At 41.7% G+C, this 14,568-nt stretch overlaps 1 protein-coding gene across 2 annotated transcripts; it reads right to left on the bottom strand.

The window, feature by feature from the left end:
• Positions 1-3,242: 3,242 nt before the first annotated feature.
• On the bottom strand, positions 3,243-13,396 carry LOC135544503 (succinyl-CoA:3-ketoacid coenzyme A transferase 1, mitochondrial-like). 2 transcript variants are annotated; one of them, XM_064972164.1, is made up of 17 exons: positions 13,245-13,396; positions 11,176-11,302; positions 10,849-10,939; positions 10,570-10,705; positions 10,244-10,393; positions 9,966-10,072; positions 9,673-9,733; positions 9,439-9,546; positions 9,219-9,333; positions 5,807-5,901; positions 5,624-5,672; positions 5,404-5,476; positions 5,227-5,302; positions 5,047-5,136; positions 4,862-4,942; positions 4,666-4,767; positions 3,243-4,535 (listed from the first exon to the last, which is right to left on the bottom strand). In XM_064972164.1, the coding sequence occupies exons 1-17, from the start codon at positions 13,341-13,343 to the stop codon at positions 4,500-4,502; spliced, it is 1,596 nt and encodes a 531-aa protein (XP_064828236.1). In that variant the 5' UTR covers positions 13,344-13,396; the 3' UTR covers positions 3,243-4,499. The 2 variants fall into 2 exon arrangements, with proteins under 2 accessions (XP_064828236.1, XP_064828237.1); XM_064972165.1 differs by lacking the exons at positions 5,227-5,302; positions 5,404-5,476; positions 5,624-5,672.
• Positions 13,397-14,568: the final 1,172 nt, after the last annotated feature.

Genomic DNA, 14,568 nt, shown 5'->3' with positions numbered 1-14,568 from the left:
TCCAACCTAAGTGCATGTAAACTTCCAACTTCAACTGCATGTATTACAATTCCACACTTCAGCAATGTTTACCAATCTTGGTCCTGGGACATCAATGATTACACATTGTAACTAATAGACTAGAAACAGGATTTAACTAGTTAAGTAAACATTTACTCCTGAACCTATTTAGGATAGATATAACAAAGGGGTTAAACTCTTATTGACTCAAGACATTTCAGCTTTAAAAAAAAAGTTATTTGAAAAAAATTCTAAAAACAATATTCCACTTTGACATTATGGGGTATTGTGTGAAGATCAGTGACACTGACACTCCATTTAAAGTTCATGCTGTAACACAAAATGTGGAAAAAGTCAAGGTGTGTGAATACTTTCTGAAGGTACTGTCCATAGAATACAATTTCTCTTTGGTATCACCTTCCATTGCAAAAGGATGGTCTGGGAACCAGCCGGAGTCATATAGCCACTGGACTTCTCGCCTTCCACTCTGTGAAGCACACACTTGGGGGATGCCTCAGCGGCTCTTGGCTCCAGAAATGTCACCACACAATTCATAATAGTATCCAGTTGTCTATGAGCCTTATGCCTCAGCACTGTATTACTCCAACTCCCATTCCTCTTACGCTTCAAGAGTGTCACGATTGTCGTAAGCATTCTCAGACCAAAGCACAGCGCGATATGGGTTCCACGTATTTTATTCCAAGTGAACCGCACAACAAAACAATAAAAAATTATCTAAACGTGACGTTCTGGAGTGCTCACATGCAACAACACAAAAACAAGATCCCACAAAAAAACAGTGGGGAAATGGCTGCCTAAATATGATCCCCAATTGGGAACCATACCAGGCCAACATAGAAATAAACAACCTAGATTACCCACCCTAGTCACACCCCGAACTAGGCACCCCGAACTAGGCTCTCTGGTCAAGAGGTGACAGCGAGTCCTCACATGACTGATAAGTTTATCAAATTCGATGACAGCTGCTAGGTCAAGTTTCCTCACTGTAAATGTTGTAGGTCTGGCACTTAATAGGACCTTTGTTCTGTGGGAAGCCCACACAAGGGAGGCCCCCCCTCGTCTTGACATTTGACCCTGAGAACAGGATCCCCATGACAAGCAGCAGCTACAGCTCCCATGGATCACCCCTTATAAAACCAATAGCCAAAATATCACAATTACAATCATTATGCATAAATGTACAACTACATACATTGATCTGAAATCCTGCTGGCCAAGTGTCAGATGTAAGTGGAGATAGGAACAATAGTGCCAGTGAACTAAATATTAAACAACCCTAAATTACATTAAGTGTGCAATCTGGCTGCTCTCTAATCAGTGCCACTTTCACAGCCAGGGCCTGAGGTGCCAGACCTGCAGACACATTTAGAATGTGCTGGCCTTCCGAGTGGCGCAGCGGTCTAAGGCATTGCATCGCAGTGCTAGATGCGTCACTACAGTTCCGGGTTCGATCCTGGGTTGTGCTGCAACCGGCCGTGACTGGGTTACGGCACACAATTGGCCCAGCGTTTTCCGGGTTAGGGGAGGGTTTGGCCGGCTGGGATGTCCTTGTCCCATCGCACTCTAGCGACTCCTTGTGGCGGCCAGGCGCATGCACGCTGACTTCAGGTCGCAAGCTGTAAGGTGTTTGATACATTGGTGGGCTGGCTTCAGGGTTAAGCGAGCAGTGTGTCAAGAAGCAGTGCGGCTTGGCGTGGTTGCGTTTTTCAGAGGACGCATGGCTCTCGATCTTCGCCTCTCCAGAGTCCGTACAGGAGTTGCAGCGATGGGCCAAGACTAACTACCAATTGGATATCATGAAATTGGGGATAAAAACAAAAAAGGGGTTAAAAAGTACAATAATAATAAAATGTACACTGTTCCAGTTAGCAGGGGCTGCCCGTTGTTGTGACAGGGCGGCAGTGGCAGGGATGTTCCTCTGACAAGTACTCCACTGTAGCTCTCATGAGAAGGAGCTTCTTCAGCCCAGCATACTGCACCTCCTTTTCCAGCTCATACATAGGTTGCAGCTACGCTCTTAAAAATAAAGGTGAAAGTTGGAACCAAATAAAGGTTATTGAGAGTGATGTCATAGGGTAACCATTTTAGGGTGAGGGTGTCTGAAGAACCATAAACGATCAAAAAACAGAAATGTTTCAGATCTTCAAAACCAGAATTTAATAGCCCTGCTGCAGGGTTTTAAGCATTATTTGCATATTTGAGTTACCAGTACCATCCATGACTGTGCTTGCTAGTGTCAGAGACATGGTTGTTGCATTCATTTTCAGTCCTATTGCCTTCATCAAGTCCTAGGTTAGTTTTATCATTCAAATTAAAGGAAGGAAGGGGGGCCTCGACCCCAGGTGAAGGGTCCCCCACAACACCCTAGGTCCCGGCGGCCACGGCCTGACAGCGCTGCGGCGCCTCGGGCGATGCGCCTAGGGGAGGGATCTCCTCTGGGCCCCGAAGGACCGGACGATGATTTATTCAGAAGAGCAGGATGAGGTGAGCTTGATAAAGACTCACCCCGCTCCTGTACAAGGGGCCGAAGACAGCCTTTCAACAAAGTGGCTTTTTAACATGTTTTTCATGTCTAAAAAAGTTTTATCTTTGTTAGATCATTAGTACACATTTTAAATGGCTTTTACAGATTTGATGTTTTTACAAGGAAAGTACTTTTATTCATGGTTGTTTTCATTGGTTTTAACAACATGTACTTTTTAGCAAATTTAAATGTAACTTTCAAATGCTGTGTTTTATGCTTTGTTGCCGTTTTTATGTGTATAAATGATGTAAAAAATGTATGAGCTGTTTTTAAAGGAATTGTGTCAATAAAACTTTTCCAAAAGAAAAAATTCTAATTAAATTCTTTAAGACAAGACATGTTTCAATAACGCCTTCTTTTGAGACTATAGTTTTACCTGAATACAGTGGTCTGATTTGAATCCAGACAGTCAGAATGATTGCCAGGGTTGGGAACATTTACATTACATTTAAGTCATTTAGCAGACGCTCTTATCCAGAGCGACTTACAAATTGGTGAATTCACCTTCTGACATCCAGTGGAACAGCCACTTTACAATAGTGCATCTAAATCATTTAAGGGGGGGGGGGGGTGAGAAGGATTACTTTATCCTATCCCAGGTATTCCTGGGAAGACTAAGATATGCTACTACCTTAAACATCAAAACTGGAAAATCCATTTCAGTAACAGTTGCAATAAGTCCAACAGATGGGAATAGTTAAATAAAAAATGTGTATGGTTAATTAATCAATGTACATACAAAAACATAGACATTGAAACAAAACAAAAATAATCTGCAATAGAGCATGCTGTAAAATATAACGATGGGCATGGCTTTGGTTCAACTCTGGTTATTAACACCAACACTGCGGTTCTGAGTGTAAAAATACACTGAGTGTTAATTGAACTCTTGAATCAACACTATACATGTTACACTTAGTGTTGCTTCCTAAGTGGACAGAAGTGTGATTGACTTGGAGTTACATTGTGTTGTTTAAGTGTTCCCTTTATTTTTTGAGCAGTGTATTTTCTCTCTTCCTCCTAGACCATCACATCATACCTACCGACCTTACAATCCAACAGAACCCAGGAGCAAATCACCACCCCCCTTTTCTGAGTAGGGAACCGGTTGCGTAACAATTGTTTTTCCTGGTTGAGCCTCTCTGCGCCGCACCATTAGTGCAAAGGTCACAATGCTGAATTTACCCAAGTTAGAAACATTGTATGATTTTGACGACCCCAGATGCTCTCAAGTGTATATAATGTATGATATCATGCAGACAATACATCCCTGTGACATCTGCTGCTGTAGCCACTTTAAACTATGCCACTTTGTTTACATACCCTACATTACTCATCTCATATGTATATACTGTACTCGATACCATCTACTGCATCTTGCCTATGCCGTTCTGTACCATCACTCATTCATATCTTTATGTACATATTCTTTATCACTTTACACTTGTGTGTGTATAAGGTAGTAGTTTTGGAATTGTTAGATTACTCGTTGGTTATTACTGCATTGTCGGAACTAGAAGCACAAGCATTTCGCTACACTTCGCATTAACATCTGCTAACCATGTGTATGTGACAAATCAATTTGATTTGATATCATCCAATCCTGAACCAAAAAAAAATACTTAGCACTTGAGTGTCTCTGTAAAATTATGAAACTCAAACAAATTTAGTTATGCCATTTTAAGAGTAAAACAATCTGCCATGGATCATACCATATACAGCTTGGAATGACCAGTCATTGCATTGTAGACCTAGACTTCAGCAAGCTGATTCTATTGTAAGTCACAGGCACGTTGTAGCCGACTGACTCTTAACTGTCAATACCTTCAAGTCTGCAGATCTATTTATACCTCTCTCCCAGAGTTGTTGTGTACATGCAATTGTAGCACTATGGTCACGTGGAATGTTAAAAGAAGGATTATGTGCACTGCAGAAAGGTTTGGAGTCACTGGGTTCAGATCTGCTGCATTGGTCTTAGATTTGGGGATACCTATCAAGAAACACAAACAGTGATCAGAGTTGAGTCATTATAATGGAAGCACAGAACATTCAGTGTTGAGTTAATGAGTCAGTAGTTATTCCATGATTCATCTGAGCTATGATGGGTTTGTCAAACTCACAGCAAAGTCTGTGCCAGTGCAAGCTCTGATGTCATCAGGAATCAGCCCCTCCCAGATCTCTATGAGAGTGAGGCCGCTGGCCTTGTCAACATCAAAAACTGCCTGGGGGGGGGGTGTAGTGTAAGCCACTGCATACAGGGAGAGGAGATTGACACTGCCTGCAGCTGACAAGCCTAACTTTATTTAAAAAGCTCACCTTTTCAGTGATGATCCTATCCACACACTGCTTCCCGGTCAGTGGGAGAGTACAACTCTCCAGGATTTTGTGTTTGTCCCCCTTAAGTTTGTAAGGAGAAAAGGTTTACTATAGGGTACACTCCTATAGTGTAGTAAGGTCTAAAACCATATGTATGAAGCACCAGAGGTAGTGTCATTTTGTACCTTAGCAGAATGCTCCATGGTCACCACCACTTTGGTTCCTGCACTTGCCACTAGGTCCATAGCCCCTCCCATTCCTTTCACCATCTTTCCCTTTGGAGGTCAATGAAGAGAGCATACACATGTTGAAACATTATATACACATATTCCTACGATTGGCCAGGGTGAGAGACATGATCATACCGGGATCATCCAGTTGGCCAGGTCCCCATACTTAGACACCTGCATGGCCCCCAACATGGTCAGGTCAATGTGGCCACTGAAAGTAGAGGTGGTTCATGTTACCTTCAGCTACTCCAAAGGAAAAAGTGATAGTGGAGCTAAAGATCAGGGAGTACAGTAGGTGGTTTGAGCACTCACCCCCTGATCATAGCAAATGATTCATCACTGGAGAAAAACGCGGCTCCAGGAACCACAGTTACAACCTCTTTACCTAAATAACACAAACAGAGACTGGGTAGGAGGGTAAAGGCCAGGAAAGATGTTCCAAGAAAGCTTTGATTTGAGGATAGCATGTCCAACCAAAGACTTTCTACAACTTTGTAGGTGTAGTGTTGACGTATGTGCTTGCTGTACGCACCTGCATTGATAAGGTCTGGGTCTACCTCACTTTCGGTGGGATAAGGACCCTTTTTATAATTCACAGACAAAACAACAAAATGACACAGACACACACACAGGGCTTTGTCAAAGAGAGGGTGCCCACTTTCCTGAATGCACTTTCTATTTGTATCTGTAAATCTAACAGTTTAATATGGCTCACCAGGCCCAGAAGTCCATTCTCACTCTGTAGGTGCACAGTGATGTCAGAGTTGATGAAGTTGCTGGCCAGCATGGGGATCCCAATACCAAGGTTTGCTGAAGATGCTGTAGTCAAGGGACCTATTAATAACCAATCACATCCACCACATCTACATATTGTATATACCTAGGGCTGTTTGGTGACCATATTACCGCCACACCGGCAGTCATGAGTCATGAAGGCAGTCAAATTCCACGTTTAGTCATGGCAATTAGGCTGCTCCAAGCTCTGTTGCTGCTAATGGTCATTAGTAGTCTACTAAACTTGCTAACTGCCTGGTACTTCGAACTCTACTGGCCTCAGCTTTCTATATTTATTTCCCAACTTTCCTTATATCAAGCACATTGTTTATCTTGCCAGCACACTACCTAGCTGGCATGAAAATGAACCAAGGGAAAAAGTGTCTTAAATCCGCTGTTTAAGTGCATAGATTACATGTATCCCCCCCCCCCAGTTTTGTGACAGGTGCATGACAAAATGATCCACAAATGTATGTAAAGATTCAAATTAAGAATAGTCTGATGGGTGACAATATTAGCCTATCACTTGTGAATGATATATTTTCAATTGTGACTGATGCCCAACTTAAGGCAATGCTTTTTTTTGCGACTTCTTCGAATCATATACGCACACCTCATGTAGCCTAATTTTGAAAAGATTTGTATCACAACTAAAGTGGCCAAATAACTTCTTAATTTTTAGTAGATTAAATCTGCTTACAAAGGGTGTCATACATAAGGACCATGTGAGTTTCAAGTTTGGAGAAGAATTGACCTTAAATGCACTTTTTAGTATAATAAAAGCATTATATGCATAATCGCATTTGCGGAAACCTCTCATTAAACATCAACAAAACTAAGGAGATGATTGTGGACTTCAGGAAACAGTAGCGGGAGCACCCCCCTATACACATCACTGACAAACTGAAAATGTCCACCCACACAGACAGTGTGGTGAAGAAGGCACAACAGCGCGCCTGGGTGAAGAAGGTGCAAGAGCGCCTCTTCAACGTCAGGAGGCTAAAGAAATTTGGCTTAACACCTAAAACCCTCTCAAACTTTTACAGATGCACAATTGAGAGTGTCCTGTCGGGCTGTATCACCACCTCCTAAGGCAACTGCAACGCCCACAACTGCAAAACTCCAGCTGATGGTGCGGTCTGCCCAACGCATTACCGGGGACAAACTTCCTGCACTCCAGGACACCTACAGCACCCGATGCCATAGGAAGGCAAAAAAGATCATCAAGGACATCAACCACCCGAGCCACTGCCTGTTCACCCCACTATCATCCAGAAGGTGAGGTCAGTACAGGTGCATCAAAGCTGGGACCGAGAGACGGAAAAACAGCTTCTATCTCAAGGCCATCAGACTGCTAAACAGCCATCACTAGCATATTAGAGGCGGCTGCCTATAGATATTAGGAATCACTGGTCACTTTTAGAAATGGATCACTAGCCACTTTAATTATGTTCCGTATCTAGCATTACTCAGCTTATATGTATAAACTGTACTCTGTACTATTCTACGGTATCTTAGTCACTTAAAAAAAAATACATATTGCATCACCCATCTCATATGTATATACTGTATTGTATTCTATACTACACCGCTGACTGTTAAACAGCCATCTCCAGCACATCAGAGGCTGCTGCATATAGACATAGATTAGGGATCACTGGCCACTTTTAGAAATAGATCACTAGCAACTTTAATGTCTCCGTATCTTGCATTACTCATCTCATATGTATAAACTCTACTCTGTACTATTCTACGGTATCTTAGTCACTTTAATTGTGTGTAAATATTGCGTTACCCATTCATACTGTATGTATATACTGTATTCTATACTACGCCACTGTATCTTAGTCCAATGCCACTGACATATATGTACAGTATATATGCTTAATACATTCCTTACTTAGATTTACATGTATTTTGGGGTATATGTTGTGAAACTGTTAGATATTAGTTGTTAGATATTACTGCACTGTCGGAGCTAGAAACACAAGCATTTCACTACACCCACAATAACATCTGCTAAACACGTGTATGTGACCAATAAATTTGATTTTGATAAGGGTGTTTTCGCGCTAATGGAACATTCGAGCATATAGCCTACTGCCGTGTGTGCATTGCTGCGCTTATAATGTGAAGAAATAGCCTAATAGTTTTTTCTACATTTTCTGCCACATGTTCTGATCTGTTTGGTCCACCACATTGTGTAATTTTGTATTTTATTTATTTAGGATCTATCGCATTTTACAACTGTTCCGGACTATCTTTGGAATATTTATTTCTCACACAGAATAGGTCAACATTTGTACTATTGGGGATAGTCAATTGACATAGGCTAGTGCTTTTGCTGTTAGTTAGGCCTTTCTCATCTTGTTGGCTGCCGAAAAGTAAATGTGGACAGTTATTACAATATGAATCTCAAAATTGGATAAGGACGTGCACAGTTGCGTCCCCGATGTGTCTGTCTTCACTTGTAGCCTGTATGAAAGAACCGATCAGTGATGGAGAGCCATGTGAGTGAGAGGTGCTTCGGAGCATGCAGCACTCAGGGAGAAGAGCACGCAGCACTCAGGAAGAAGGGCACAACGGCCACTGGCCACAAAAGGCATGGATTTTTTTAGGATGCATTACGGCCACAAAGGGGATGACGCCGGGAAATTCAAGGCATCGTCAAATTGTGAATGAGAGACTGAAGTGTGAACAGCCTGCGCAAATAAACAGAGCAGATGTCATGAGCTCATGTCTTTCAAAATTAAGCATATAGATACCTATTTCTTTGTTAACCGCTCAACACAGAATAGCCGCATGTGCAACACTCCCTGAATCGTTTGGAGAAAATATCCTTTCAATGTAATCCAGCTATGTTCAATTGTATTCTTCATACTATAAAATAATGCCACGGAATTCTAAGTAAATCTTGTCTGCTAAATGAACTAGCATAGCCCACAGCCATATGGAATAGCCAGATCAGGACCTACCATAAGGACAACTCAGAGTATGCTATTCTGTTCTTCTGAAATAGACCACATTTTCTTCATATCATGTTTCTTTAGAACTGTCTAAAATAAAGAATGGATTTATTGTGAAGGTATAGGCTATATTACATGGCTTTATTAGACTTTTTCCAAATGTAGATGTTCCAAAGGTCTGCATCAGTGGCTTGTAGGCTGTGTGTAAGCCAGGAGATGCTAAATGTGTTTGTTAATTAACTGTCAATTACCGTGAGACCGACCATTTATTTGCTTGACAATTACAAATCTGAGGAAATTTTGTGACCGCCATACCCCAATATGTACCTCACGTTTCAATATCAATCCACACTGTTCCCTCCGGCCCTGATCCTGTGTAAAGGATACCATACATCCCATCCTGGAACTCCAGTGCTGCTCTCCTGATGATCCTCTCTCGGAGCAGGTCTGCCTTCCTCTTGGGTTTGGGTGTCTCCAAAGAGCCTTTCTGGACCGTTCTCTTCTGCACAGTGAACAGAGATTATTGCCAATCAATAGTACAGAGAAAACAACCGATTCCACGTTACCTGCCACCAACAGACTGACAGACACAGACAGGCAGGCTTACCTCTATCCTCTTCTCATAGACTGCCCCCTTCACAATCCTGTCAACATAGATGCTGGGGACATGGATATCTTCTGGAGCAAAGGTCCCCACATCTACAATCTCTTCTACCTAAGACAGTAGTAACCGAAGACCCAGTTTGGGTTTAAAAGTCTGGTGTCAGGTCCAGTAAACTCTTAGGCCACACATGATAGTTGAACAAGCTGTTAATTGAAACTGGTTCATTGACATGCTAACCTCCACTACGGTGACTTTAGCTGCTTTACACATGGGCTGGTTGAAGTTCCGTGCTGTTTTTCTATAGAAAGACAAAGACAGTATCATGAACTGTTTATTGTATGCTGATATGCTAAGTAGAGTCAGTGCATTAACTATATGATCATTCACAGTGACAGTCGTTGTCCGTTGTAATTGATTTTGAATATTAGCACTAGCAGTGGCGCAACATCATACTAGGAAATGCTGACCTCTTGTGGAGTTTGAATATAACACGTTCTTATGATTGTTGTTGAAAAATCAGCCAACCCCACCTGAACACAATGTTACCGGCTCGATCAGCTTTCCAGGCCTTGATCAAAGCAAAGTCCCCTGTGATGGCTCTCTCCATGACATAGTGGATGCCATTGAACTCCCTCACCTGTGAGATAATGACATCACATGTGTCAGGGTCAGGAGTAAAAGCTGAGCTGACCCTATAGTGTCCACCTCTATCTCTCTAATATTACCGGGTCTTTCTTGGGGGAAAAAAAGTCAATTATTCTGGGTAAATAAAGGTTCAATATGAATATATGTGTGTGTTTTTGCATACCTCTCTCTTCTTGCTAGCGATGGCCACACTGCCGTCTGTGTTGTATTTGATGGGTGAGCCTCCCTCCTGGATCAGTGTGCCATACCCAGTGGGCGTGAAGAAGGCAGGGACCCCAGCACCGCCGGCACGTACCCTCTCTGCCAGGGTACCCTTCAGTAGATGAATGGTATAAGAAAGTCTTAACACGATCTAACACGTAGGCTATAACAAGATACAAAAATGTTATAACAAACTTGTTATAGCGAGAATGACAGGCAAATCCATTTTTCATTACAAACCAGATGGAGAAAATACGTTAGAGTGACACACAGTCATTCGAGTCTAACCTGAGGCGTTAGCTCCACCTCCAGTTCCCCTGAAAGGTACTGTCTCTCAAACTCTGCATTCTCTCCAACGTAGGAGGAAATCATCCGCTTGATCTGCTTGGTCCTCAGCAGCAGACCAAGACCAAAATTATCCACACTGCACACACACACGAGAGATTTATCCACACGAGAATAACACAAACACATTTCTATCTTGCTTATATACATACAACACATGCACAAAAACAAATATACTCAAAGGCACTCGCACACACACTCATTTTGTAGTAGCCTAATTACCCAGCGTTGTTGCTGACTGCTGTGATACCTTTCACTCCAGTCTTCAATAAACTCCCAATCAGATTCTCGGGTATTCCACACAAACCAAACCCTGGAAAACATTCAGAAGAAAACATTAAACTCTGAATTATCCTATACATTACCCAAACTAATGTACAAGCGCAAACATGGAATGTTAATGATTAGCGCTTAAACAAATATGACATATTGTTTTCCCAGAAGCAGAAGATATTTATGAGGTTTGAAACGCAAAACGTTTGAATTTGACATTTGACAAAAGCATAACTATGTGATGAAAAAGGCCAGAGAGTAGGTACAGTATGCTACCCCCGACTAGTAGAGTGGAGCCGTCTGGGATGTCTTTCACTGCCTCTGTGGGGTCGGTAAAGAAGCGGGCATCCCTGGGGCAGGAGGTGGAGAAGCAACAGCCACACACCCGAGGGTGAGGAACACACTGAAATAACCACATGACAATTTGGACAAGGACATCACAGTAAACCTGGATTTTTACCAGTGAATCAATAGAGTTAGTTCAATCCCCCTCAATGAAATTGATACAAATTTGCATGTTGTTATTTCGTGCCCCCATTTTGTCAGGGGAAAAAGGTATGTTAGAGTTGTGTCAAAAATGGTTCATTCAAAGTGATTAATGTAGCACTGTACCTGGTTTCTCTCATGGACTAGGATTCATTCTAGAATAAAAACTTGTAAAAAATCTTGTAGGTTTGCTACTTGATTTATTCTAATGCTCTCCACTTAGACAGTTCTCATCCATAAGAACTCTGAGTGACCCATCCACAGTATTATAGCACTCAAATCAAAAAAAATTGTCACGTGCGGAGAATACAACAGGTGTAGACCTTACAGTGAAATGCTTACTTACAGGCTCTAACCAATAGTGCGAAAAAAGGTGTGTGTGTGTGTAGGTAAGTAAAGTAAAGAAAGAAAAAAATATAAATAAAACACTCCCATATACAGTGCATTCGGAAAGTATTCAGACCCCATGACTTTTTACGTTACAGCCTTATTCTAAAATGGATTAAAGTCCTATAGGTGCCTTTAAGCAAACTCTAAGCGGGCTGTCATGAGCCTTTTACTGATAAATGTTTTTTGTCTGGCCACTCTACCATAAAGGCCTGATTGATGGAGTGCTGGAGAAATGGTTGTCCTTCTGGAAGGTTCTCCCATCTCCAAAGAGGAACTCTGGAGCTCTGTCAGAGTGACCATCAAATTCTTGGTCACCTCCCTGACCAAGGCCCTTCTCCCGATTGCTCAGTTTGGCCGGGCAGCCAGCTCTAGGAAGAGTATTGGTGGTTCCAAACTTCTTCCATTAAGAATGATGTAGGCCACTGTGTTCTTGGGGACCTTCAATGCTGCATAAATGTTTTGGTACCCTTCCCCAGACCTGTGCCTCGACACAATCCTGTCTCGGAGCTCTACGGACAATTCCTTTGACCTCATGGCTTGGTTTTTGCTCCGACACGCACTGTCAACTGTGGGACCTTATATAGACAGGTGTGTGCTTTTCCAATTGTATTTTTTTATTTAATATTTAACCTTTTTAACTAGAAAAGTCTGTTAAGAACACATTGTTATTTACAATGAAGGCCTACAAAAAGGCAAAGGCCTCCTGCGGGGACTGGGGCCTGGGAATAAAAATAAAAATATAAATATAGGACAAAACACACATCACAACGAGACAACACAGCACTACATGAAGAGAGAACTAAGACAACAACATAGCAAGGCAGCGACACATGATGACACAGCATGGTAGCAACACAACATAATAACAACATGGTAGCAACACAACATGGTAGCAGCACAAAACATGGTACAAACATTATTGGACACAGACAACAGCACAAAGGGCAATAAGGTAGAGACAATATATCACACAAAGCAGCCACAACGGTCAGTAAGAGTGTCCATGATTGAGTCTTTGAATGTAGAGATTGAGATAACTGTCCAGTTTGAGTGTTTGTTGCAGCTCGTTCCAGTCGCTAGCTGGGAAAAGAATCTAATGTGCAATTTGTCATTATGGGGTATTGTGTGTAGATTGATGACGGGGAAAAATATATTTAATCGATTTTAGAATAAGGATGTAAGCTAACCAAATGTGGAAAAAGGGAAAGGGTCCGAAATCTTTCCATATGTACTTCAGAGACAAGAATAAAACATTTGAGGTTCAGAACAGATACCCTTGTGAGGTTCCTAACAGTTCCATACCATTAAACAGTATCAATAGTCACAATTTAGCACACAATCGTTACATTGTATATGGAGCAATACAATACTAGCTTGATATACTGGATTAATAAACAACATTTTACCTAATGTTCAGGTTTATGATACACATAACACAAATTGTGTTAAAATTATAAAGTTGTTCCTACCTTGCCATACTGCATAGACAGTACTCCTTTTTGTCTTCTCACTGAAGATATATTTCTATGAAATTGCTCTGATTTTGACAGAATTCTGAAGGACGCCATTTTCGGAATCTGTCCGTCACTCTTTCAGAAAACTGAGTGTTGGAGGTTTGCAGTACAGGTCATTCCCCCTGGGCCCAGTCAACAATCAGGCCAGGGGGGGTGGGGGCATCTCTGGAGTGACTGAGAAATTGACCAATTAAAAGTGATACTGCTTATTAGTACCATACTGATCAAAAGTTTTAAATGTAGGCTTTCAAAGCACCTCGTGAAAGGGTAAGTCCCTGTTTCCCCCACATTCAAGTGAAAACCTAAAAAGGCATGAGACCAGGTAGCATAATCACAGGATCAACATGGAAGACCACATTTTGAGAAGAATTTCAAGCTTTCAATTCCAAACTTTGTTAGAGAGAGAAACTGTCTATTTATAAGAGCATGTGTATGGAGGGTTGTCACGTCCTGACCATAGAAAACCTTTATTTTCTATGGTAGAGTAGGTCAGGGAGTGACTAGGGGTTTAGTCTAGTTTATATTTTCTATGTTTGGTTCTAGTTTGTATTTTCTATGTTGGTGTATTAGTATGATTCCCAATTAGAGGCAGCTGGCTATCGTTGTCTCTAGTGGGGGATCATATTTAAGTAGTATTTTTTACACCTGTGTGTTATGGGATATTGTTTGGAGCACTTTGCACCTCTGTAGTCACAGTTTGTTTATTGTTTTAAGTTTCACTATTAATAAAGCATGTGGAACTCTTCGCTGTGCCTTGGTCCGACCATTATTGTGACAAGGGTAGGGAGTCTCACTTGACAGACTTCAGAGAATGAGTTGAGTCAGGGGCTCACATGCCAAACACTCTCTCGAGATAATGACTCTGAAAAGTGGGGGCAGATTTGTGAAGGAATACATCTTTAGACCCTATCTTTTAGATAATAGAAACTCTCCCAGGGCTGAGTGCCATGAGAGGAGAATGTATTCCATCTACTGTAATTTGAGTAACCTAGACAGACTTACCACAGCTGCTCTGATTTGTTTGGTGAAGGGGAAAAAGTCAAAACCATATGTTACTTTCAATAAAATAATCCCTCAACCAACCAACCAACATAGAAAAACATGGGAACCATTTCCAGTTGTATGAACAAAATACACATGGTATACACTTCCTGCTAAATGTTTGTCTTGCAGTTGTGAGTGCACTTCAGTGTGCCGGCTATGCCCACTCTGGTAGGTGAGACTGGGGGTTCAAAAATATGGACTCATCCCCTCCTTATAACCTAACATTGAATAGGTG

This window comes from Oncorhynchus masou, chromosome 8 (assembly GCF_036934945.1).
Source record: "Oncorhynchus masou masou isolate Uvic2021 chromosome 8, UVic_Omas_1.1, whole genome shotgun sequence".
Taxonomy (NCBI): Eukaryota; Metazoa; Chordata; class Actinopteri; order Salmoniformes; family Salmonidae; genus Oncorhynchus; species Oncorhynchus masou.
Note: the sequence above shows the minus strand (reverse complement) of the source record. Positions and strands in the feature narration are given on the sequence as shown.